Raw genomic sequence first — 23,261 nt, 5'->3', positions numbered from 1 at the left:
TGTAACCAATCAACCGGTATCATAAAAGTTATAACCAATTAATTTGGCCAAAACCCTTCCAGTATCATGTCATTTCGGCAGCATAGATTTTTCTAATTTTGAAGACGGTATTTATCAAAAATCATGCTTGCATGCTAATAGCACAGCATCCAGGAGCACATTGGGAACATGTCGCAATGAATTTAACGTTCCAAGTATGATATACTCTCAGTGTGTTCGCACGCTTTTTGCTTTCAGCATATCCGGGCTGGTTTTCCCGATCATCTCATGCTTTAATAGTTTAATCAACTCCTTTGTTGGGCTGGTTTCCCCGCTCATCTCATGCTTTAATAGTCTAATCAACTCCTTTGTTGGAGAGCTGCTGGTCTACTAGAAGCAGATAACCACTGACTTGAGCACGCACCGTGCATAGTAAAAAAAGAATTACAGCTTGCAAATGATTTAAATTTATCTCCTTCTCCGCCCATGTATACAAGTATACCAAATTTGCCTCCTTATGCTTATAACTGCTCTATATGGCTAGTAATTACATCCGGGCAAGACTGGGCTTGAAGAAGCTCCAAACGGTTGAAAGGTGGGGCAAACTGTAAGATGTAGTCTTCATCTGGAGCCAAAGTTCAAAGCAAATCAACATTATCACTTGTTAAAAAGCTTAGTTGTAAGAAAAATGAAAAAAAAAAAAACAAGGAAAGAAAGGACAGGCCAAAACTCAACTCTCTTTAACTGTCCCATAGAGCCAGCATAACACCTCGTCAGTAAATGCCAGGCAAACTCCTCCCTGTTGATCAATTGACATTAATAATGATTTAACCAAATTCTTGGTCAGCAATTGCTGTTTTTCACTATGATTGTTCCTCTAAAATGAACATTTAGTTGACAAGGGGTAAAGTAGGACATTTAACTGAACCCACTGATCTAATCATCTAATAGATGGTTCATTCTATTAAGTACACCCCACTATTTATGCGACTGTCTGTAGTACAGTGGGTGGGAGGATGGTTCCTCCCCCATCTCCCTGCAAATAAAAAAGAAAGAAAGAAAAAAAGAAGACATCATCCACTCCATCTCTGCTTCTGCATTTGTTCAAATGAAATCCTTAGTTGAACCTATTATCTAGCCACGATAACTTCTTTTCTGCACAGTACTTGTTGGCCCAAGAATCAATGTCTATTGAATTGCTCGAAACAGGCTCAAATAAGCAGATGGAGGGCAACCTATCTTTATGGGTAGAGAAATGCTGATCATAACAACTTCTACGTCATATGTTGACAGATTAAAAAAATAAAGAAAAGAAAAGAAACCAATTCAAATAGGCACTACCAATAACAGAAAATTATGTATAAATACCCCAAAGCTTCGGTCAAAGTTATTGGGACACCAAGATGTCCCATGAAGGAGATGGTGCAGATGATTACATAAATTTATTTTCCCTGTATTTTGCAGCAGATAAGAAATTCTCATACCTGCCAGTAGCCCTTCATTTTATTCACTGTGTAATATCTTTGGTTCGTAGTCTCTCTGTGCGGACAAGACGGCCTGAATCATCCCTGCATCCACAAAAGACAATATCAATTACCATATAGTACCAGTACCAAATATGGATAAAATCAGGAGGAGATATGGCAGCACACATAACAAGCAGCATGAGGAAGGAGAAATATAACATTCATTTAGTCCCACCCTACTCTTGCCCATAAAATCAGCTCAGTAGACATTTTTATCCAATATCCATGTTAATTACTTTACTTCAAAGAATAATATATGGGTATCAGTGAAGATAATTGGTGGTGTATACAGTAATGCTCAAAATTCAAATAGGAGCATCAAGTCAGAAGAGTCTCAAATGACTTAAATTTCACATTAGCTAGAATCTTCATTTCATTAGCTGTTTAATGAACCCAAGATTATGGAGTTCTTACCAAGGATATTTTTATCTTTTCTTGCAAAGGGGGGGGGGGGGGGCTCCATTATGAAATTTTTTTCATAGACAGGATTAGGTGTTTATGTGAGGAACTAAAAGCAGACCTAGGAAGCCTTACCAACTCAAGATGCAATAAAAATAGAAAAGATGGTATAAGTTGCAAGCTATAAATACTCGCATGCACCTTAATTGAGGTAGGGCAAATGAAATAATGAGTTCTTAATTGGTAGTTGTGGTGGCTTTAGTAGGGAACAAGAAGTGCTTCCAGGAATGCTACTAGTCCTGTCCTTTATGAACCTGAACCAAGTTGAGATCAACCATATGTTGAGCCCTCAACACTAACCCCAATCTGACCCAATCACCCAATGTAATCACCCTTACAATAACATCACATACCTCTATCCCCCAAGAAAGCAATACATGCACACGAAATATATAGTGCACCAGAATTGCACTGCGCTGCTTGAGGCATCAAATCTAGATCAACTTCATTTTAAAATGGCTTGAACATTCTCTCACATTAACCAGATGTTGAACTCTACTTTTATTTTTCAGTTAGGTGAGTGAGGTTTGAGTAAAACCAGATAGAAGTTGCAACCCTATCCAGCAGCAATTTGTGGCATTCACCAAGATGAAGTCATATACTATGGCATTTTCTCCGTCGAGCTGTTCTGATTGCTACAGGAGCACTACCATCCCATTAAGAAATAATATCATTGTAATAACATGGGGGCCATAGACTAGGTGCAATGGTAAAATCTAGGGAGGACAAGTGTAAGAACAGGGGTTCAAGACTGATCATCCACTCCGTGCAAGAAAATGCCAAAGGTTAGGTCCATTACAGTCTACCCTTCACATGATAGTTGGGACATAACATTGGATAATGAGCCTTTATCATTGTAATTGCGAGATGAATTTACCATTTCAATAATGGACAAGTCAGGTAAGACTTCTTCAGTGAGCAACATTTACAGGTGGTGAAAATTGCAGGAATTGGAACAAGATTATTGTCATCCTGGAAAATTGCATGTAGTGTAGCATATCTAATGGTGGCCCATCTTGAATTTCAGCCTCTTCAGAACTTTGGACTCATGTGAGAATTATTCATTTGGGAGATACATGAAAAGGACTTCCATTATTATTTACAGCATCTTCCATGCACCACGTTTCTTTCAAACAGTCAAAAGATGGTCAACTGATAATAGAAATGCACCTAATAATTCAGATCATGACATGTTTCAAAGCTCTAGATACTTTTTCCAGTGGCAATGAAATGAAAGGCATTAATAGATTAAAGGATTTTGGGTGTGGGGGGGACAGAGAGATGTACATAAATGGAATACCTGAATCCGATAACAATGTAAGGAACACCTGCCAAGAATGATTGTATCTGCAAAATTTCAGGTAGAAATGTAATATTCAGATATAACATGGAGAAATTCCGTGCAATAAGATAGACAAGAGAAGGTGTCATACAATAGAAACACATCAAGAATGATAAAGGGACAGAAACTTTAAAAAAAGGGAAATTTGTGTATCAAAAAAGCTGTAGAAAAAGGAGCTGTTAAAATGTGACTGTAAATGCATATTTGACAATACTTATTAGACAGGAGGCTTATTTTTGTTTTTTTTTTTATGGGAAGCGGTAACTTTCATTAATTTTAAAGTACAGCTGTCACCTTCATAAGCAATGTGACCCCTCAAAATTAAAACAACTTACAAACAAGCCCAAAATAAAGTTTCCTTACTAACTCCTTGCTTTGCTAAAGCATCAGCCAATGAATTTTCTGACCTCCTAGACCATTTAAAATGTGCTTCAAGCTCCCTTGTTAGGTTCAATATCTCCCTTACAGGCTATCTAAGGGACCAAATGCCCAAACTGTTTGTTTGCATCCAACCTACTACAAATTTTGACTATCCCCCCACTTCTAACTGCTGAAAACCCAATTATTTAGCCAATCTGAGCCCCTGAAGGAGTGCCAATACTTCCTGCTCTAAGTGAGTCACCCAGCCCTATTGGACCAGAACTCTTCCTTCCACATCTCTGAAAACACCTTCAATTCCACAGGAGCCCGGATTACCTACAGAGCTGCCATCAAAATTCAGTTTAACACTATAATGTAAAGGAGGGGACCAATCTTCACATTAATAACATGGACCAATTACATCTCCGCCCTTAAGTGGGCGGCCAGCACATAAGTAACTTAAAAGAAAAACAAAACAAGTTAATAGGCCCATAATGAAGCCCATTAACACATATAGTGTAAACATAATGCTACTTAAAACATAAACAAGTACTCGGGCCCATTCGGCCTAGTCTCTCTACACTCCCCCTTAAGGTAAGCATAGATGTCAATCATGCCCAGCTTGCTTATATAGTGAATCAATTTTCCTTTTGGAACACCCTTAGTTAAAACATAAGCCAACTGCTCCTTTGAAGCAATGAATGGCAAGCAAACTTCCCCTGAAACAACTCTTTCCCGTATAAAGTGTCTATTGATCTCTATGTGCTTAGTTCTGTCATGCTAAATAGGATTATGTGCAAAGTTGATAGATAGCTGTCTGATTGTCACAATAGAGCACCATTGGCTTCTCACAATCAATACCGAACCCTCCCAAAAGTGATATCAGCCACAATCAGTGTTTTAAAAGGTACGCTCGAGGCATGCCTAGGTGCAGAGGTGAGGTGCTTTCCAGGCTAGACGCCTCGCCCAAACTAAGGCGCACAAACCTTGAACAGGCACTCGCCTCTGCGCCTAGGTGTGCACCTCAGGCCAGGCGACAAGCGGCCCAAGTGAGCGCCTGGATGATGTTTACACAATTCAACTTAAAACAAATTTCGAAATTATATTAAAAAATTAAAAAAAAAAACAAAATAGGAAACTTGGGAAAAAAGGAAGCTGAATCGACATGGTCTTTGCCAAAACAACCAAAAGAAAAAAAAAAGTTTGGAGGGAAGACTTCCTTCGTCCAAAAGTTTGCACTCCAGAGTCCAAACCAGAGGAAGCAGAAGCTCATTCAAGCTCAAGTTCGTCCAAGACTCCAAGCCTGAATCGAACAAAGCTACAGTATCAAGTATGTTATGTATATTTTTTTCTTCTTCTTCTTCCTGCGGCAGTCGGTAGTCCAGGCTGAAACAGGGGCTCCGCCCTTTCTCTTCTTCTTCTTCTCCTTCAATTTTCTTAGTAAAACAGGGGCTCCGCCCTCTCCTTCTTCAGTTTTCTCAGTAAAATAGGGGCTTCTCCCTCTCTTCTTCTTCTTCTTCTTCTTCTTCTTCTTCTTCTTCAGTTTTCTCAGTAAAACAGGGGCTCCGCCCTTTCTCTCTTCTTCTTCTTCTTCTCCTTCAATTTTCTCAGTAAAACAGGGGCTCCGCCCTCTCCTTAAGTTTTCTCAGTAAAACAGGGGCTCCGCCCTCTCCTTCTTTCTTGCAGTCTTGTTTATTCTTCTTCTTTCTTGCAGTCTTGTTTCTTGCACAAAAACAGGGGCTATGCCCCATTTGTTTTTTCAATTTTTATCATAAAAACAGGGGATCCACCCCATTTTTTTTTCAAATTTTCTCATTAAAACAGGGGCTCAGCCCCATTGTTTTTCGGTTGTTATCATAAAAACAGGGGATTCGTCCCATTTGATCAGTTTTTCTCATTGAAACATATTGCTTTTCAGTTTTTATCATAAAAATAGGGGATCCGCCCCATTTTTTGTTCAGTTTTTCTCATTAAAATAGGGGCTCCACAGCCCACCCCATTGTTTTTTAGTTTTTATCATTAAAGCTGCCCATTCTTCTTTATAGTTTCTACAAAGACTTGCATACTTGCAGAATTGCAGTCTTGCTTCTTAGTGAGTTAAAACAGTTCAGTTTTTCTCATTATCAAATAGGATAGTTTATTTATTTGTGTTATTATCGAGTACAACAAGAATAGTTTATTTATTTTCGGAGATAGGTTAACAAATATGAGTATTGATAGTTGCAAATTGCAATTTGTCATTTTCAAATAGGAAATTTTGCCAACCAAGTAGAGTAAAGAGATGGGAGACAAGTCCGACAATACTCAAGAAAGCAATAGGAAAGACCCGGGCTGGAAATATTGTTATTTGCAAGATCCAAAGAAAACAAATTCTGTCACTTAAAATTTTGTGGCAAAGTGACAAATGGAGGAATCTATAGAGCAAAAGAGCATTTGGTTGGTGGTAGAAGAAACGTAAAAGTTTGTCCTAAATGCTCAAAAGAGGTGAAATAAGAAGGCAAAAGGGGCCTTTGGATCATAGTTGTCAAGGCGGCGCCTAGGCGACAAGGCGCCCTTTGAGGGTCGCCTCGCCTAATCTCCAAGCAGTTTTGTGCTATGTATTGTAAAATACTTTTTTATTCTTTATTTTTTGACATTATAATTATAAAATAGGCACTATTAAACTAAAATATTCATTTTGTATGTTTATATACTAATTTGTTTTTATTATTTTCTTATTTGTTAGGATTTAATCAATACAAACATTCCTAAATGCTGGGTTGAACCCACAAAGACTTTAAAACCTGAACCAATAAACAAGGAAGAACTTAAAATTTTGTCTAATCAACACATTTTCTATACTTTAACATGAATTCTATACCTTTCTTATGAAAATTATGAATAATTATTAAGGAAATATGGCTATGGTACCTAGGAAACTACCCTAGGATCTATGTTTTATACATAAAAAAATCCATCGCCTAAGCGACTAGGCGACAAGGCGCCCCCCTAACGCCCAGCCTCGCCTTGGCGCCTTGAAAACTATGCTTAGGATAAATTTTTCCTACTCCAAGCCCAGAAGAAATTGTGAATTTGAGAAGAGAACAGAAAAAGATTAAGCAAACCACTATTAGTGATGCGTATAATAAAGAAGGGAGAGAGCAAGTATGCATACGCATTACTAGATGGCTTTATCAAGCTGATATTCCCTTGAATATGGGGCTGATCTCTTATGTCTGATGGGTGGACAGATAGAAAGGATAGGACCCTCATAAATTTTTTGGTCCGTAGCCGTGCGGGGACAATGTTTATAGAGAGCATTGATGCTTCGAGTGAAATAAAAACAGCTGAGAGGTTATTTATATTGCTTGACAAGATGGTGGAGAGAATTGGTGAGAAAAATGTGCTCCAAGTTATTATTGACAACGCATCAAATTATGTCATAGCCAGTGAGTCACATTTCTTAATTCTTATTTCTTGATATGTTTTCTTGTATTATTAGAGAGGTTTTTGATGGCAAAGCATCCTCATCTGACATGGACACCGTGTGCTACCCATTGTTTGGACTTGATATTGGAAGACATTGGGAAGTTGCCTACTGTGAAGAGAACAATTGAGAGGGCAATTGCACTTACGGGGTAAATCTATAACCATCCAGGTTTATTGAACCTGATGAAGAAGTTCACAAATCAGAGAGAATTGATTAGGCCAGCAAAAACCCGTTTTGCTACTTCCTTTCTCACATTGCAGAGTACATAGAAACAAAAGAGGAATTTGAGAGATTTATTCAACTCAAAGGAATGAAATAATAGCAAATGGATAAAAGAAGCAAAAGGGAAAAGAATAGGGGAGATAGTAATGATACCCACATTTTGGAATAATGTCATCTTTACTCTTAAAATGTGTGGCCTTCTCGTTCGTGTATCAAGGTTGGGGGATCGTGAAAACAAGCCTTCCATGGGTTATACTTCTGAGGCTATGGATCGAGCAAAGGAGGCCATTGACAAGGCATTTGGTGGAAGGAAAGAAAAATATGAAGAAAATTTTGAAAGTATTGATAAGAGGTGGGAATGCCAACTCCACCAACCATTGCATGCAGTTGGTTACTTTTTGAACCCCCAATTTTATTATGATGATCACTAGAGAATTGAAACAAATGAAGAGGTTATGACGGGGTTTTTTAAAGTAATTGAGATTGCTTGAGAAGGACAAGAACAAGAGAAGTGTAATCACTAATGAAATATCCAAGTACAAGAATGCAGAAAGCATTTTTGGTTTTGATATGGCTATTTCCCAGAGGAAGATTAAAGCACCATGTAAATAACATTGATTTAATAATTAATATAATATTTGATTCTCTTAATATTTTTAATTAGTCTAATAATCACTAATTCAGTTAATATTTATATTTTTTAGTTGATTGGTGGACCATATTTGGTGCTTCTACCCCGAATCTACAAAAGATTGTAGTGAAAGTACTAAGTTTGACATGTAGTGCATCGGAGTGTGAGCGAAATTGGAGTGTATTTGAGCATGTGTGCCAAACTACTACACTAGAATACTTCCATATTTTTGGATAAACTATCTTAAATTTACACATTCAATTTTTGAATTAATAGATTCATACTAAGAAAAGAAATCGGTTGGATCAAAAGCGATTGAATAAGTTGGTATTTGTTAAGTTCAACCAGATGCTTAAAGAAAGTTTTGACTCATGTACCACCAATGACCCCATTTCATTAAAAGATATAGATGAGATTAATGAATGGTTAATGGGGTAGGTAGGACATGATGAGGATGGTGCAGAAGTTGATTTGGTGTTTGATGATGATACACTAACATGGGGAGATGTTGTTCATGCTTCTGGAGTTAAAGAGCCACTAAGGTATACAAGGTCTAGAGCTTCAACTTCACAAGCAAGAGCAACAAAATCTAGTGGAAAAAGACCAAGACAACTTCAATTGGAAGAGGAAGAAGAGGAAGAAGAGGAAGAAGAAGTTGAAGATGAAGATGAAGAAGAAATGGAAGAGGATTTTGATGACAAGCCAGATGACAATGAAGATGAAGTTGAACTTCCAAGTGATGATGAAGAGGATGGATGAGGATGTTGATTGAACATTGAGTCTTGAAGAATGGCTGAACTGAAACCTTAGACTCTTTGTTTTGTAGAAAATTGTCTATGACTCATTTTTTGGGTAAAAAACTGTTTATGACTCTATCTATAAATCCATATGTTTTTTTTTTGAAAGAAAATTGCCTATGATAGTATGGCTATGACATGACTCTAACTCTATGTGATTGTTGTTCATTGTATTATTGTTATTTGACATATTAATAGGTTTTTTTTTGAGGAAATAGACATATTAATAGGTTATTTGTTAATCATTTAATTTAATCTGAAGTTTAGGAACACATTTTTCATTTATTTTTTGATTTTTCAAAAAACTTTGTGCCTTGCCTCAAAAAGGCGCGCGCCTCGCCTTGTGCCTCAGGTGCAAATGGCACTTGTACCTTGCCTGTGCCTTTCGCTTTTAAAACACTGGCCACAATAATTTTGACACTCCATGTGCTATTGCCCTGTACTCTGCTTCAATTAAAGATCTGGCTACTACAGACTGCTTCTTACTCCTCCATGAGACAATGTTCCCCACTACAAAGCATAGTATCCGAAGGTGGATCTCCTATCATCAATACACCTAGCCCAGTCAGCATCAGTGTATGCTTCCAACTTCATGTATCCATGCTTGGCAAACAAGATACCTTTCCCTGGAGTGCCTTCCAAGTAACGAATAACTCTTTCTAAGGTAGCAGCTAGAGATAACTGAACTTGAACTGAGGCCACAATATCCTAGGTATGGTTCTTGATGACTTATCCAAACCAAAATGGAGAAATGCTATGATGACTGAGCTAAATGCTTTGCAAAAGAACCATACTTGGGATATTGTGGACCTACTTGAAGGGAAGGAACCAGTTGGTTGTAAATGGGTGTTCACTATCAAGATAAGGCTTCAGGTACGAACCTGGGCATCACATGTGTAGAAACGAAGGCAAGGAAAGAATAATAGGTTGGGGAAAGAAGATTGTAAGACAGGTGTTTGGAGATACAATGTGTTGTACACTTCCGCTTGCCTTTGCAAAGGGCAATAAGAAGGTCAAGGTCTGGAAAGGTAGCAAACAGGTTAGAGGAAGGCTTATATGTGACCTCAGTAGTGATGGGACGTGCAGGAGGCTTTGTTGAAGGAGTAGAAACAACTTGCCCATACCTGAGTCTTTGTCTTTGGTACCACCTTTGAACAATAGGATGAAAATGAAACGTGGGAGGATGAGCAAGAGGAGGGGGAGCAAGAACATGTGAAGGGAACATAGTGGGTGGTGCAACAAAAGTAGATGACTCCACAGAACTCGATAGGAACTAGAAGAGGAATAGTCGGGGACATAGCAAACTGCTCCCCGAAATGCTCCCCCTTAGGAGAAATACCAAAGAAAGGAAGACTCAGAAAATGTGACATCCTTGGAGACAAAGCGAGTGCCACAAACTAAATCAAAACAACAATATCCCTTCTGTGTGGGGGCATATCCTAGGAAGACATCGAAAAACTTGGAGAGGAAGAGAGAAGAGATCCTTATCCGAAAAGATAAGGCTAAAAGGAGTTTTGAAACCCAGAACCCGAGGAGTACGGTTAATTAAATATGTAGCAGTAAGGACAACCACCCCCTAAAATTTTGTAGGAACATGAGATGCAAAAAGGAGGCATCTAGCAACCTCAACCACATGGTGGTTCTTCCTTTCTACCACTCCATTCTGTTGTGGAGTATAGGAACAAGAATTCTGATGGATAACCCCAAAGTTATCAAAATAGGATGAAAGGTTCTTCTCAAAATATTCCTTAGCGTTATCTGAATGGAATATTTTGTTTCGAGTGTTAAAGTGGGTATGAATGAGTTCATGAACTGAAACTTTTGCACAATAGTTGGTACTTCATCCTGGGATCTCATGAGGTAAATCCAAGTATAGCGAGAGAAATTGTTAATAAAGAAGATAAAATACTTATAACCCCCCATAGTAGGTAAATGATATGGCCCCCACACATCAGAGTGCACAATATGGAAAGCAGAAATAGATCTTTTATTACTCATTGGATAAGACAATCAACAATGTTTGCAAGTTCACATGACTCACAATGAAGACTCGAAAGAAATATTCCCTTAAACATGTCGGGAAACAAATGACTCGAAGCAGAAAAAGATAAGTGACCAAAACGTAAATGACATAACATGACTCGATCAATAGACTCTGACAAAACAAACTCCAAAGCAATTCAATTAGGTGGTCCAAGACTATTACAATAGATTTAGTCATGGCCACTCCCAATCATCCTTCGAGATTTCAGGTCCTGAAAAACGCAATGAGTAGGAAAGAAGGTTATGCTACAATTCATGGATTTAGTCAAGCTACTGACAGATAACAGATTGGTATTAAGCTTGGGGATATGGAGAACAGAGGATAAAACAAGAGTGTTCGAGGCTTTGATATCTCCTTTTCCAGAGATGGAAGCAAGAGACCCATCAGCAAGGGATATCTTCTCTCTACTAGAGAGGAGCTAATATGAACAAAAGATGTTAATACTAGTCATATGGTCTGATGCACCACAAACAATAGCATGATTTGCAGAAGCACAAGTACCTGAGTGAGAAAATACGGATGACAAGGTGTTGCCTGAAGAGTTAGATGCTGCAACAGTGGTCTCTAAGTGATTAAGTAACCTCCCATACCTTTCAAACTCTACCTTTACTGCTGTCAACTGCTCCATAGTTGATTTTTCTTCACTTTCTCTATTTCCACCTTTAGGCACTGTAGCAACATTTGCATTTTTAAGCTTCCCTATCTGACCACACTTCTTGAAATTGCTATTACTGTTGTTCTGAAACCTGTCCAAGAGAAGTCTTGGATGGTGTTTCCAACAAGTGTCCTTAGTATGCTTCGGTCTCTTGTAATATTCACATATCACTTCCTTCTTCTCAATCGGCCCTTTCGGCTTTATCCCAGCATTTGCAAAGTGTTTTGAAGGTGATCCTTATAACTGTACTTGCCGCCTACTCTCTTCACTTCTCACCATAGGGTATGCTTGAGCAAGGGTGACTTCATCCTTGGCCAAAATATCTTGCCTAGTAATGTCGAAATCAAGGTTGAGTCCTATAAGAAACTCAAACACCATGTTTCATTCTACCAATTTTCTAAATGTCTTTGCATCCTTGGTGCTCTCCCATACAACTATCTCTATAACATCAATCTCCTGCCACAATGATTTCAACATGGAAAAGTAAACAGCTACACTCTTCTCCCCCTGTCTCAAATTGTTCACATCACTCTTCAACTTATATGCTCTCACAATATTTAACTTCTGCGAATATGTTTCAGTGACACTATCCCAAATCTCCTTGGCAGAAGCCATCTAGAGGTAATATTGGCTTATGTGGAGCTGCATAGAGTTGACTAACCACCCAATCACTATGTAGTTCTCATACATTCATTTTTCATATGTAGGGGTCCGTCTCTACAGGTTTCTCCTTGTTGTCTGTGAGATACCCCAGTTTACCTCCACTACAAACATAAATCCATATAAACTGTGTTCAGGCTAGATAATTGGTTCCATCTAGTTTAATTGAAGTTGCTCCACTCAAAAAGGAATCTATCGGACCAACATAGGTTACCGGAATCTGCTTCATTTCACTTCTAAATTGCTCCATTAATCAAACGAAAATTAAAAAAAAAAAACTAGTTTTTCACTCTTTATGGACCTAAATGAGGTCAACCTAGTACCAAAAAGTTCAAATACTAGGGTTTCATGCACTCAGCTCAATGGAAGAAAGAGAGAAGAGGTAGCCGCTCCTACTAGAGCTTCCCAACCTTCTTCAAACCTCAACCGCCCCCTTCTAGGAATCAAAAGAAACCTCCCAAGCCCTAAGCGCCATACTCAATCCTTCTCCTTATCTTGTAACTTGAAATCTTTCTAGTCGACTAGGGTTTTGGGCAAAAAAATAACAACCCCACTTATTGCACTCTTCGGCCATACTCTAATTCTCCAAACCCTCTACCAACTAGGCAAACAGTCCTCTGAATGATCAGAAGCTCATCTCTCCATACACTTCTAATCAAAGGGTGTATGGGAAAAGAAAAAGACACAAAAAAGGAAGAGGGAAAATTTTCTCTGGTACCAAGATGTGAAACTGTCCTTCAAATCTGATAATTAAAGCTGATTACAGCAGCAAAAGAAAAGGAATAAAGGTGATTATAGCAGAAGGAAGAAGAAGATGGAGAAGAAGAAGAGAAAGGAGAAGAGTGTTCAATGGTTTCCTCCTCTCTCTCTCTTAATCTTTTATTAAACTCACTTAACTTGGACTAATTACACCTCTGCCCTTAAGTGGGCGACCAGCACATAAATAATTTAAAACCAAAACAAAACTAGTTAACAGGCCCATTATCAAAAAATGTAAACATGATGCTACTTAAAACATAAACAAGTACTAGGGCCCATTCGGCCCAGTCTCTCTACACACAAGTTAATGAGGATACTGTTTGATAGAAATGAACTACTTATCTCAAACTCAAGTCAACTCAATAAAACCTTAGATTGGTAAGCATTCCAATTGTTGTACTTTCTACTCATTAATTATTTGCAAGAAATTTACTCAGATTTCACACTGCATATTAGTAACAAGACCAATAAAACATCTTCAATAGATTTCTACTAGAACTTCACCAAATCATAATTTCTACTGGACTCCAAATGACATGTCAAATTTGAAATCTACGATTAGAGGTTATGTACGAGGATAAAAATAACCGCCACTAAATGAAAAGAGGTGGAAAACTTAGAAATTTGGTCTCGAAATATGCCGCTTCAATGACCAGCATGTTTAAACTGTAAAGTAAACCAACAACGGCTAGCAAAAAATAATAATTAACCTTGGAAAAATGCGTCTCAGCAGACCAAAGCACTACTTATTACATAAAACAAAACCCATGCCACCTAGAAATTCTAAAAACTTTAGAGCTCAATAAGTTAAAGGACATAGACATGTCTGTTCAATTGCCTTCTTACTTTTGTAGTAATACTACTTGAAGAGTCTTCTTCCCCTCCTTCACAAAGGCCAACCCCACCCCAGAGCCAATCAAACTTTCTCTAAACACAAGGTGCCAACTTCCCAATGGAGCACCATCAAAATTGAATTTAAATGGTGGTGAGTTTCCGCTCACCTCGGAAGCCTCTTCGAGGGAGGCTTGACCTCCTAAAACAGAAGATGGAGAGAAAAAGAGAAGGGAAGGAAGGAATAAACTGGACTCAGGGAGAAGAAAATTAAAGGAGAATCATTCATTGCTTTCATTATATGATGATGGCCTTATATAGCTGGCCTACAGGTGTAATATCAGAGGGAATATCCTCTGATTTCTGGGTAACTAACTCTGGCAGATAACATGGATGGAATATCCTCTGGCGGCAGAGTAACCAACTCTGAGTGTAACTAATTCTGGGGCTCTGTCGCCTGCCTTCTCTGTCTCCTTGTGAATGGCTAATGGGGGGTGGCCTGCTCCACTCCCCTTGTGGGTTCTGGAAGGAGTGTTTGGGTCTCAACAGTTCCTCCCCCCTTAGCATTGACCTTGCCCTCAAGGTCTAGGTTGGGAAACCTCTCATTCAGCCTTAGATAAGGTTCCCAAGTGGCCTCTTCTGGCACAACCTGTCCTCCTCGCCGAACCCATCGGAAATCCACAATCTTGATAGGTTCCGTGTAAATGTCCCCTTCCTCTGTAAATTGGGGTAAGTTGGGTGAGATAGGGGTATGATTCCCCACAGCTTTCCTGAGAAGTGAGATGTGAAACACCGGGTGAAGCTTCGAGGTAGCAGGGAGGTCCAATCTGTAAGCAACAAGGCCCACTCTCTCCAGCACCTTATAGGGCCCATAATATCTAGGAGCTAGCTTGTGCCAAGCCCGTCTCATCACTGAGACTTGGCGGTAAGGTTGGAGCTTAAGGTAGACAAAATCACCTACCTAAAACTCTAGTGGGCGGTGGTGAGAGTCATAGTAGACCTTCATCCGTTGCTAGGCTTTAATCAAATTGGCCTTGAGCAGTCTAAGGATCTCGTCTCTTGCTAGTAGGCGAGTCTCTACTTCTGCCACCTTAGCCAACCCAAATTCACAAGGTAATATGGGAGGAGGTTCTCTGCCATATAGAGCCTTAAAGGGTGTCATTCCTCCCGCTGACTGATAAGTCGTGTTGTACCAGTATTCTCCCCACAAGAGTTTGCCTCTTCGTGTGGGAAGCCATCTTGCAAAGGATCAACACTTGTGACCCTCTCCAAAAGAAAAGCTTCCGAAGATTTTTCCATTTCTCCCCATGCCTGCACATTGTGCTTGAGTGCAGGAGAATCAACTAATCACTTACTCCTCCACTGCAATGAGACAGAAATTTTGGCACCACTTCCTAAAGTTGGCGGAGTATAGTTGGGTTGCCCCTGAAAGCATCCAGGATTTCATTCAACAATGGCAGGGCAGAGGTCTTAGCAAAAGAGGCAAAATCTATTGGCAAACAATCCTACATGCAGTGTTGTGGGGAGTTTGGGAAGAAAGGAATAATCACTTATTTGAAAACAAGACAAAATCTCATGAGGAGCTAGTCTCTCAAATTACTCTACACTGTAATCTTCGGGCTACTAATTCTGATATGTTTAAAGGATTCTCAGTAAATGATCTCAACAGAAGTGCTCAGGTTCTCTTCTCCCAGCCGATCTCCCCCCCTGCTGTTCCCCGTGTGGGACAACTCTAAACTTTGATGAGAGTGTGTCAGGCAACCCAGGAGCAGCTGGTATAGGAGGCATAGTAAGAGATGAAAGGGGTATTATTGTGTGGACTTTTAGTGGTCCAATAGGTGTTGCTGATTCTGCCAAGGCGGAAGTGTTGCAGCACTCACGGGAATCAGAATAGTTAAAAATCTGGGCATTCAAAACTTAACCATAGCAAGAGATTCAGAAAATACTATCAAATGGTTAAGAGAAAAAGGAGGTCCATGGAAACTAAGTCATTTTTTGACAGAAGCTAGAGAATCTCTGGATCTGCTGAAACCTAATCTGATTTGAATTCCAAGGGAACTAAACTCTATTGCAGATCGTTTAGCTAAGATAGGAGCACACATGGATGTAATGTATAGTGACAACTTGATTCCAGTGTAATCCCCAGGGGGTCCCCCCTTTTTGTAGTAAATCTCCTCATGTACTCTTCTTTTTATTTAATAAAATTCTGTTACCTTTTCTCAAAAAAAAAAAAAAACTGTGCAAAAAAAAATATAGAGGGTATCAATTAATCAAGAAAAATATATACATCAATAGCTAGAGCAGAAAAGGAAATCATACCCAAAACTTCAGCAGTTTCTCTCTTTCATATCTCCCCTCAGTATGATAATCCAACTGTTGTCACGAAATGGAGAAAAAGGTTGCAAATTATGCAATAAGTATATGTATAAGTAAGACTAGAAACTCATTGATGTAGTAAAAACAGTGCAAAGCTACAAACCAGTGCAATTTGTTTAGGAATATGAACTATGAAATTTTTAGTTTCAGGAGGACATGCCTTTATGGAAAGCTTGAAGTGATTTAAAAAGGTTGAGCACCTCAAAAGAACATCATTTTCCTAATGCACAATATATTACAGAACAGAAGAGTCAACCTCACGACTTGTCTTCAGCTCAATATAAAACCTTCTTCCTTCATCAGTAGAATCACAGCAGTCCATTTCGGCACCCATAATGATACGATGGGCCCCTAACTTTGTTTTAATCACAGAACAGAACTCAACATTTGCATCTAAATGATGAATCCCATCCCCGTCAGGTCCTCTTGAATCTTCAGTGGCAAGGCTTTCAAAGCAGTAGCCCCAGTAGCATCTGATTGAACCAAAAATTATTAAAAGAAGTTATGGATGTAATGAGATATTTTAAAATGAGAACCAACTCAAGGGAATGGATTTGATAAGAATACATATAATGAAAAGCATCCAGCACAACCTCATTTTGGGGTTCTATGTAGTTTTTCCAAGGGAGCTTCATAAAATCTGGAGATTTAAATCCATTCAATGATCTTAAAAAAAAAATTCAAGCCCATGGTTTCAATGCCATTTCCTAATACATAATTACATATTGGGGAAGAATGAAAAAGAGGTGGCTCACTAAACCATGAAGATTGAGTTCCAATAACATAAATGCTACTAAAAGTAAAGAATAAACTGGGCATGCCCATGTATATTACTCCCCTAGATTTGCAATGCAAACCATTTCATGGTATCGCCCTTAAAACCATTTTTTCTTTAGCATGTAGCACTTTTCTAGAGTTACCCTCTCAAAAAAGGGTGATTCTGGATTACTCTTTTTTTCTATTAGTCAAGGTGATCCTGGATGCCTTCCTTCCCCTCAATGTTATTTGTGATTGTGATTACCTTTCCTTCCGCAATTCCTCTCTTAGAAATTATCCTTTTTTAATTATAAAACCAACCTCTTCCTAATCTTTCTCCATCTGTGCCTTATCTTTTCCATTCTTACCAGACGGAACCGGAAAGTATACCATAAGGCTAGCAGCTAAATTCAAAATGGTTTGGCTAACATTCATATGGTCTGACCAATGACATGCATTTAGCAATCACATTACAGGGCTACAAGGCACCAAAAGAATTAATAAAATTATATAAAGGAAGAAAAAAACACTCAAAAAACTTTGGACAACTTGCAAAAAAGAAGACATTACTAATCTCCTGCCCTTTTGTTGTAGGTCTTTGGGAGAAGCTTTTTGGTCTTTTTGGTTGCAGGTGGTCAATGCCGATGCAAGTTAGCAATCTCTTTGAACCTACAACCTTCATGTGGCCTAAGAGAAGAGGTAGAATTTTGTGGAATGTATTAGGGCTCCTTTGGTTTGGACTGTTTGAGAGGAAAGAAATACCAGAATTATTTATGAGAAGGAGAGGGATTAGGTTAGTGTTTGGGACTGTATAATTAATAGAGACATCAACTAGGCTAAGGATTTGGACCTCTTTTCTCCCTTCTCCTTTGATGATTTATGGAGGAACCAGGAATTGGTTGCCAAAAGCTCTATTGTCAGAGATAAACCGTCAGTGGAATGGAAACCTCCTAAGAAGGTGTCATCAAGTTCAATTATGATAGTAGCAGTCTAGGCAATCCAGAGCCTTCCAGTATTGGTGGGGTGTTTAGAAACATAGAGGGTCTAATTGATGCTTCATTTTCTGGTCCTATTGGAGTGGAGGGTTCATTTAATGCAAAAATCCAAGCAGTGTTAAGGAGCATAATTTGCAAAAGAACTGAATTGTGAACAGCTATTAACTGAAGATGATTCAAAATTGGTAATTGGGTGGGTGAAAGAACCAGAAAAAGTAGTCTAGTCTTATAGGGTGGCTTTGAGAATATTCAAATGACTAACCACATATATGACAGTCAGTTTTCAATGGGAAAGGAGATGAGCAAATGGATTAGCAGATTCTGTAGCTAAACAATGGGTGCATAGGAATCAGCTTTTTTGGGCTAAACTATAACTCTTTGTGTTGATCTGAGGCTGCATCTCATGCCTCTTTGTGGGAAGATTTCTCGGTGTATCATTTACTAAATCTTATTCTTGATAAAATATTCTATTACTTATCAAAAAAAAGACACTCAAAACAGAGACTTTAACAAAAGATCTCTCTAAATCATCATTTTTTTAGTTCTAATAAATTTATGTATTTAATATAAAATCACTAGCCTACCTTTTCTGCTGCCACTCCTTTTTATCTATTGTAGTGATCTGTCTGCTCATTGAAATTTCTGTTTTTATTTATTTATTTTCCTAATTTTCTTGGTCACTTGTGAATGTGATTGATTTGAGTATAGTCAAGAATAGGAAATCTGATCAATAGAGTATTTGCATGAATATTGAGATTTCCTTTTTCCCTTTTCCTTTTACTGATTCTATCTGCACCTTGTTCTTGGTGGGAGAAGAAACAAGAATACAAAGTATGTTCTATATGTAAATGATTGAGAAGTCCTACTTTTTTCTATAATTTACTGTCACCACAATTTTGAATAATACTTATGTATTTATTATATTGGTTCTAGCCTCAAACCAGACAGTTTATAAAAGCCAGCTGATTTGGATATCTTTCTGAAAAAACAGATGGATTGGGATCTTCCATTCAGTTTTATTACAACCTTCCAACCAGTCTATTTTTAAAACAATAATTCCTTAGGAGTTAGGACCAGCTTGTTTTTTATCAAAACATAAGCAATAAATTTTCTGAATAAGGTAGCAGAAGTACCTCCGACGATCTAGCTCATTTCGTGGCCTTTCTGGAAGATTATGCACATCAAGATAGACAACCCCATTTCTCTTATGAACCCCCATCTCCCATGGTTCATGTCTAATATAGGCAGTAGCCAATATCTACAGAAAAGACAAAAGCAGAAATATGACATAACTTTGAAAACCAGGGGCTGTTGTTCACTAATTTCCATAGAATATAAAAGTTGGTTGCTTTCAGCAATACATAAAAGTAAAACTGGAATTAATAAAATGCAGGAAAGTCCATATTACCTTGTTAAGATTATTTCTGAAAGTCTGTGGAACAGGTATAGAAACAAATCCAAAAATTAGCAAGCTTAATAGCAATATTATTTTTATCTGGACAGATGCAGCAAGAACCAGAACAGTTTTTCTCACCACAAAATGTATATTTTGAAGTGGTATATTTTTGTCTCTTATGCAACTGAGAAGATCACCAAACCCATGACAGCTGATTTCTGATTTAGAAAGAACAACATAGAATTGCCTGCATAAATCAGCCCTCATCCAAGAAGCCAGGAGAAATGAAGTTATAATTTACAGGTATCTCTAGATAAATTTTCCCCTAAGAGTTCTTTGATTCTAGAAAAGATGGTGCACTTTATGGACATAACATATACCTTTTTTCTCAACAAAAGACTCAAATCCTTCATTCAAATCAGCTCCAACATCTTCAGTAATAAGACGTTTAAAAAGCCTCTGACAATGAGGAAATAATAAATATGACATAAATGGGTTAATAGGCAACATTGGATTTACCGAAAATCCAAAAAAAAGCTACAAGGTTGGGTTGTTGGGAGGGATTACCAAACTACGGTCATCAAAGTAAACATCTCCACCTTCTACACGACTGTAGCACGCAATTTCACAAGGCTGTTAAGAAAAACATTAAAACTGTGTAAGCAGTTTATTATAATAATGTGTCTGTATGCACACATACATATACAGATATTACACAGCTACATAATATGAAGTACTTTCTGGTGGTCTATAAGGATGATCTATTAATGCCTTACAAGTGAACAAAATGCAATTTAAGATGATGGAACCAACCAAATAAGTTCCCAGCAAAATGTATATGTTATTCTAAGAATAAACAATCACACAACTAAAGCCCCATCTATATTCTAAAGGACCGTCTTCCTTTTTTCATTTTTTTCCTCTTGTTTTGTTCGTCTGAAATAATGCAATATGAATTATGAAAGATGGTTCATATCCAACCATATATATTTTCACAATAGTTTGGTAAACCATTTAAATAAGGTTATGGAACTGGTTTCTATGCAGCATGTATCAGTTAGGCAGATAAACACAGATCTAAAACAGTACATAATAGTCATGGTGGATGTCCTTAATCCATAAAAAAGAAGAGAGGCTAATTTACCTCCTGAAATGCAATGCATTTCCTAGATAGAGTTTCTTCACTCTTTGAGAGCTTCAACTCAGAAACAAAACGTTCGTCTTGACGTCCATTGGAAAACCTAGATCTGAAACCATAGTTCTGTCTATGATGATAAGACCCAGGTCGTGGCAGGATACCATGCCCCCTATCATTTTGGTGTCCAGATTGCCAACGTCCACGTCCAAAAGTTCCTCTAGTATGATTGTTAGAATTTCGTATTGGAGGTAATACTGCAACAAAGAAAAGAATAAGAATTCATTAAAGCTCAGAGAGATCAAAGGCAGGGGACTCATCAACTCCCTTTGCAAAAATGTTGTAAAATCATCATCATCTAAGCCTTGTCCCAACAGTGTTGTAAAAGTCCAATCTACTTGTTCATAATGTTTATAAAATTGTCATGCTTTTATGTGCAGGTCTGAGTATTTCTTGATTAAAATACATAACAATATAGTGCAATAAAACACCCCATAAAATGTCTACCCAGGAATTTGCTTTCCAAGCAAAATAGATGTGGCACCCACTTGTTTCAACTGTTTACCCTCACATCCACTAGGTGTGTCAACTCTTTTTCACATCTAGTCACATGTCAGTGTGTTGCAAAGCTATCAGTATCATTTAAAATCCCATCAAAATTCTAATAATAACAATAAGAACAACAGTAAATAGGAATTAGCAACTACCAGTTCTTTGCTAGCTCTCAGCAGGCTGTTTATGCTAGATGCCTGTGGACCATTCAATTATAGACCCAGGTACCACCATAACACCAATAAACACATGGAGAATGATAGTCATGGCACAAAGAAGTTTGCAAAATGAAAAATGCACTTCTCACCTCAATGCAACCATATGCTTTTAATGAGATGCTAAAATATGCTCCCTGCTCAGCTCAACTCTTTAAATGTACCAAAAAGCAATCAAATATCACCCATACTTGAAATTATAAAGAGGAAGAAGATAAAAAAGATATCGTGTGGATGGAGGTAACAAAGAATAGCACAAAACAGGAACCACATTCATCTTAAGGTCAAATCATCTTAGATTTCAACAAATGGATTTAGTTGTTCAACAGGTCATTTTTAAATTAGAACATGTTTTTCACTTCAACACAATCATATGGAGTTAACTACTCTCGTCCGTCGAAAATTGGGTACTAAAATAAGCTCCGACAATCAAAATTAAATCTTCCAATGTGTTGAACAGAAAAGAAGAAATGCACGATAATCCATTCCAAATAAACACAAAAGTGAAAACAATAACAACCAAACACAGACACACAAACAAATAGAACCAAAACTGAGGATAAAATATTGAGAAAAAAATACAAACTGGGCAAGCTTCAAAGTCCATTATAAATTAGTTCCAACCAATTAAGCAATCCAAATTAGAGGAACGTATCTGGCAAGAGCTTACCGGGCACCAGATAACGGCTTGAAGCTGTAGTAGCCGACGACGACGAAGATGAAGAAGAAGAATCGTGGCTGTCTTCTTCCTCTTTCTCTCTCTGGTCGTCCTGTTCGAACTGTTCGCCGAACACATTGGCGTATTGTTCTGAGAAATCCATTTTTTTTTTTTTTTTTGTTTAGTGGAGGATACCTACGATGAAGAAAGAAACCCAATAAACTTGATCGATCTCCGCGACGAAACAGTAGCAATATATACCGTGAATAAAACGTGTAAAGAAGTGGACTCGTTTTGTGGACGAGTTCAATTACTGAGTCATTTCGAACACGAACTTTTTTTAATTTTTGACTCGACCGATTTGGGCTCCGTTTGGGAAGAGTGCAAATATCGGTTTAGTGTATATATGTTTGGCGTTTGGTAAAAATGCATTTATGTAAGAAAATAACAGTTTTCACAAATTCCAAAGTATATTTGCACTTAAATGACAGATGTAAACTTTGCATTCAAAATTTATCAATGTTCAATTTTGGGATCGGTGTTTGCACCCTTTACAACTGAAAATTGTTTTAAAATGGAAATTAAATTTATTAATACAAAATTAACCCATCTTTGCATTTTGCGGGGAACATATTCTACATATTCGTATGTCAACTTTATTTCTCTCTATATATATATATTACCATTAAAAGTGTGGATGAGAGTGGAACTTTTGTTTGATTAAATACTTCAATTTTTTTTAACTTGGTATCTCTTTAATTGTAAGGATAGACATGTAATTTGAAGTACCACTTGTCTCATTATTTCAATCCCTCTTATTAAAGGTTCATTTGGCAAGTTTTTTTGAGAAGATCTTCTTGTAGCTTTAACGGTCAAAAGATGCATTGAACTTTTAACATAAGTTCTGGGCAACCCAAATACCGTTTGGTAAGTGTACATATTCGTCGATCTATTGGAAGACATTATCCGCCTAAAGACCGTTTGGTAAGTGGTGGTTCTTGCACATTACTGATTTGGGCTACTTGGTGCATGTTTGACACTTGACCCATCATGGTTGGGTCATAGTGGCCCAAAACCATGGTGGATCTGGGCCTTGTGGAACCCATCTACAGTAACAATGTGGGGCCCCACATATATTGAGTACTATCTTTCATTTTATAAACACCTTATGATTCCCGTATGGCTTTAGTAATGGGTGGGTTCCTCATGTCCTTAATGTGGGATCCACAAACCATTTGTGAGTGATGTAGCACAATCCGGTCACTCCTAACTGGCGCTCGTGTGGCTCCTGAGAGGTACCTGAGACGAGAGGAAGAGGAAGAACTCCCGGGGGGTTTCTCGGCAGGAACGCTACGATGCTTAAGTTAGTATTGTGTGCGAGAAATAAAAGGAAAACGAAGGCTAAGAGTGTCAGTTACGCAGCCACAACTGTTACAGGCAGGGC

At 38.0% G+C, this 23,261-nt stretch overlaps 1 protein-coding gene across 1 annotated transcript; it reads right to left on the bottom strand.

Annotated features, from left to right (window-relative positions):
• Positions 1-3: 3 nt before the first annotated feature.
• LOC104609833 (NAD-capped RNA hydrolase DXO1) lies at positions 4-22,058 on the bottom strand. The gene is given in 14 exon segments (XM_010276226.3): positions 4-604; positions 715-778; positions 1,464-1,489; positions 1,492-1,547; positions 3,265-3,311; positions 16,054-16,107; positions 16,367-16,583; positions 18,995-19,119; positions 19,270-19,293; positions 19,396-19,475; positions 19,638-19,716; positions 19,825-19,890; positions 20,402-20,649; positions 21,830-22,058. Coding segments are annotated over 14 exon segments (1,341 nt in total). The 5' UTR covers positions 21,981-22,058; the 3' UTR covers positions 4-500.
• Between the last annotated feature and the right edge of the window lie 1,203 nt (positions 22,059-23,261).

This window comes from Nelumbo nucifera, chromosome 1 (assembly GCF_055504915.1).
Source record: "Nelumbo nucifera cultivar China Antique chromosome 1, China Antique-T2T, whole genome shotgun sequence".
Taxonomy (NCBI): domain Eukaryota; kingdom Viridiplantae; phylum Streptophyta; class Magnoliopsida; order Proteales; family Nelumbonaceae; genus Nelumbo; species Nelumbo nucifera.
Note: the sequence above shows the minus strand (reverse complement) of the source record. Positions and strands in the feature narration are given on the sequence as shown.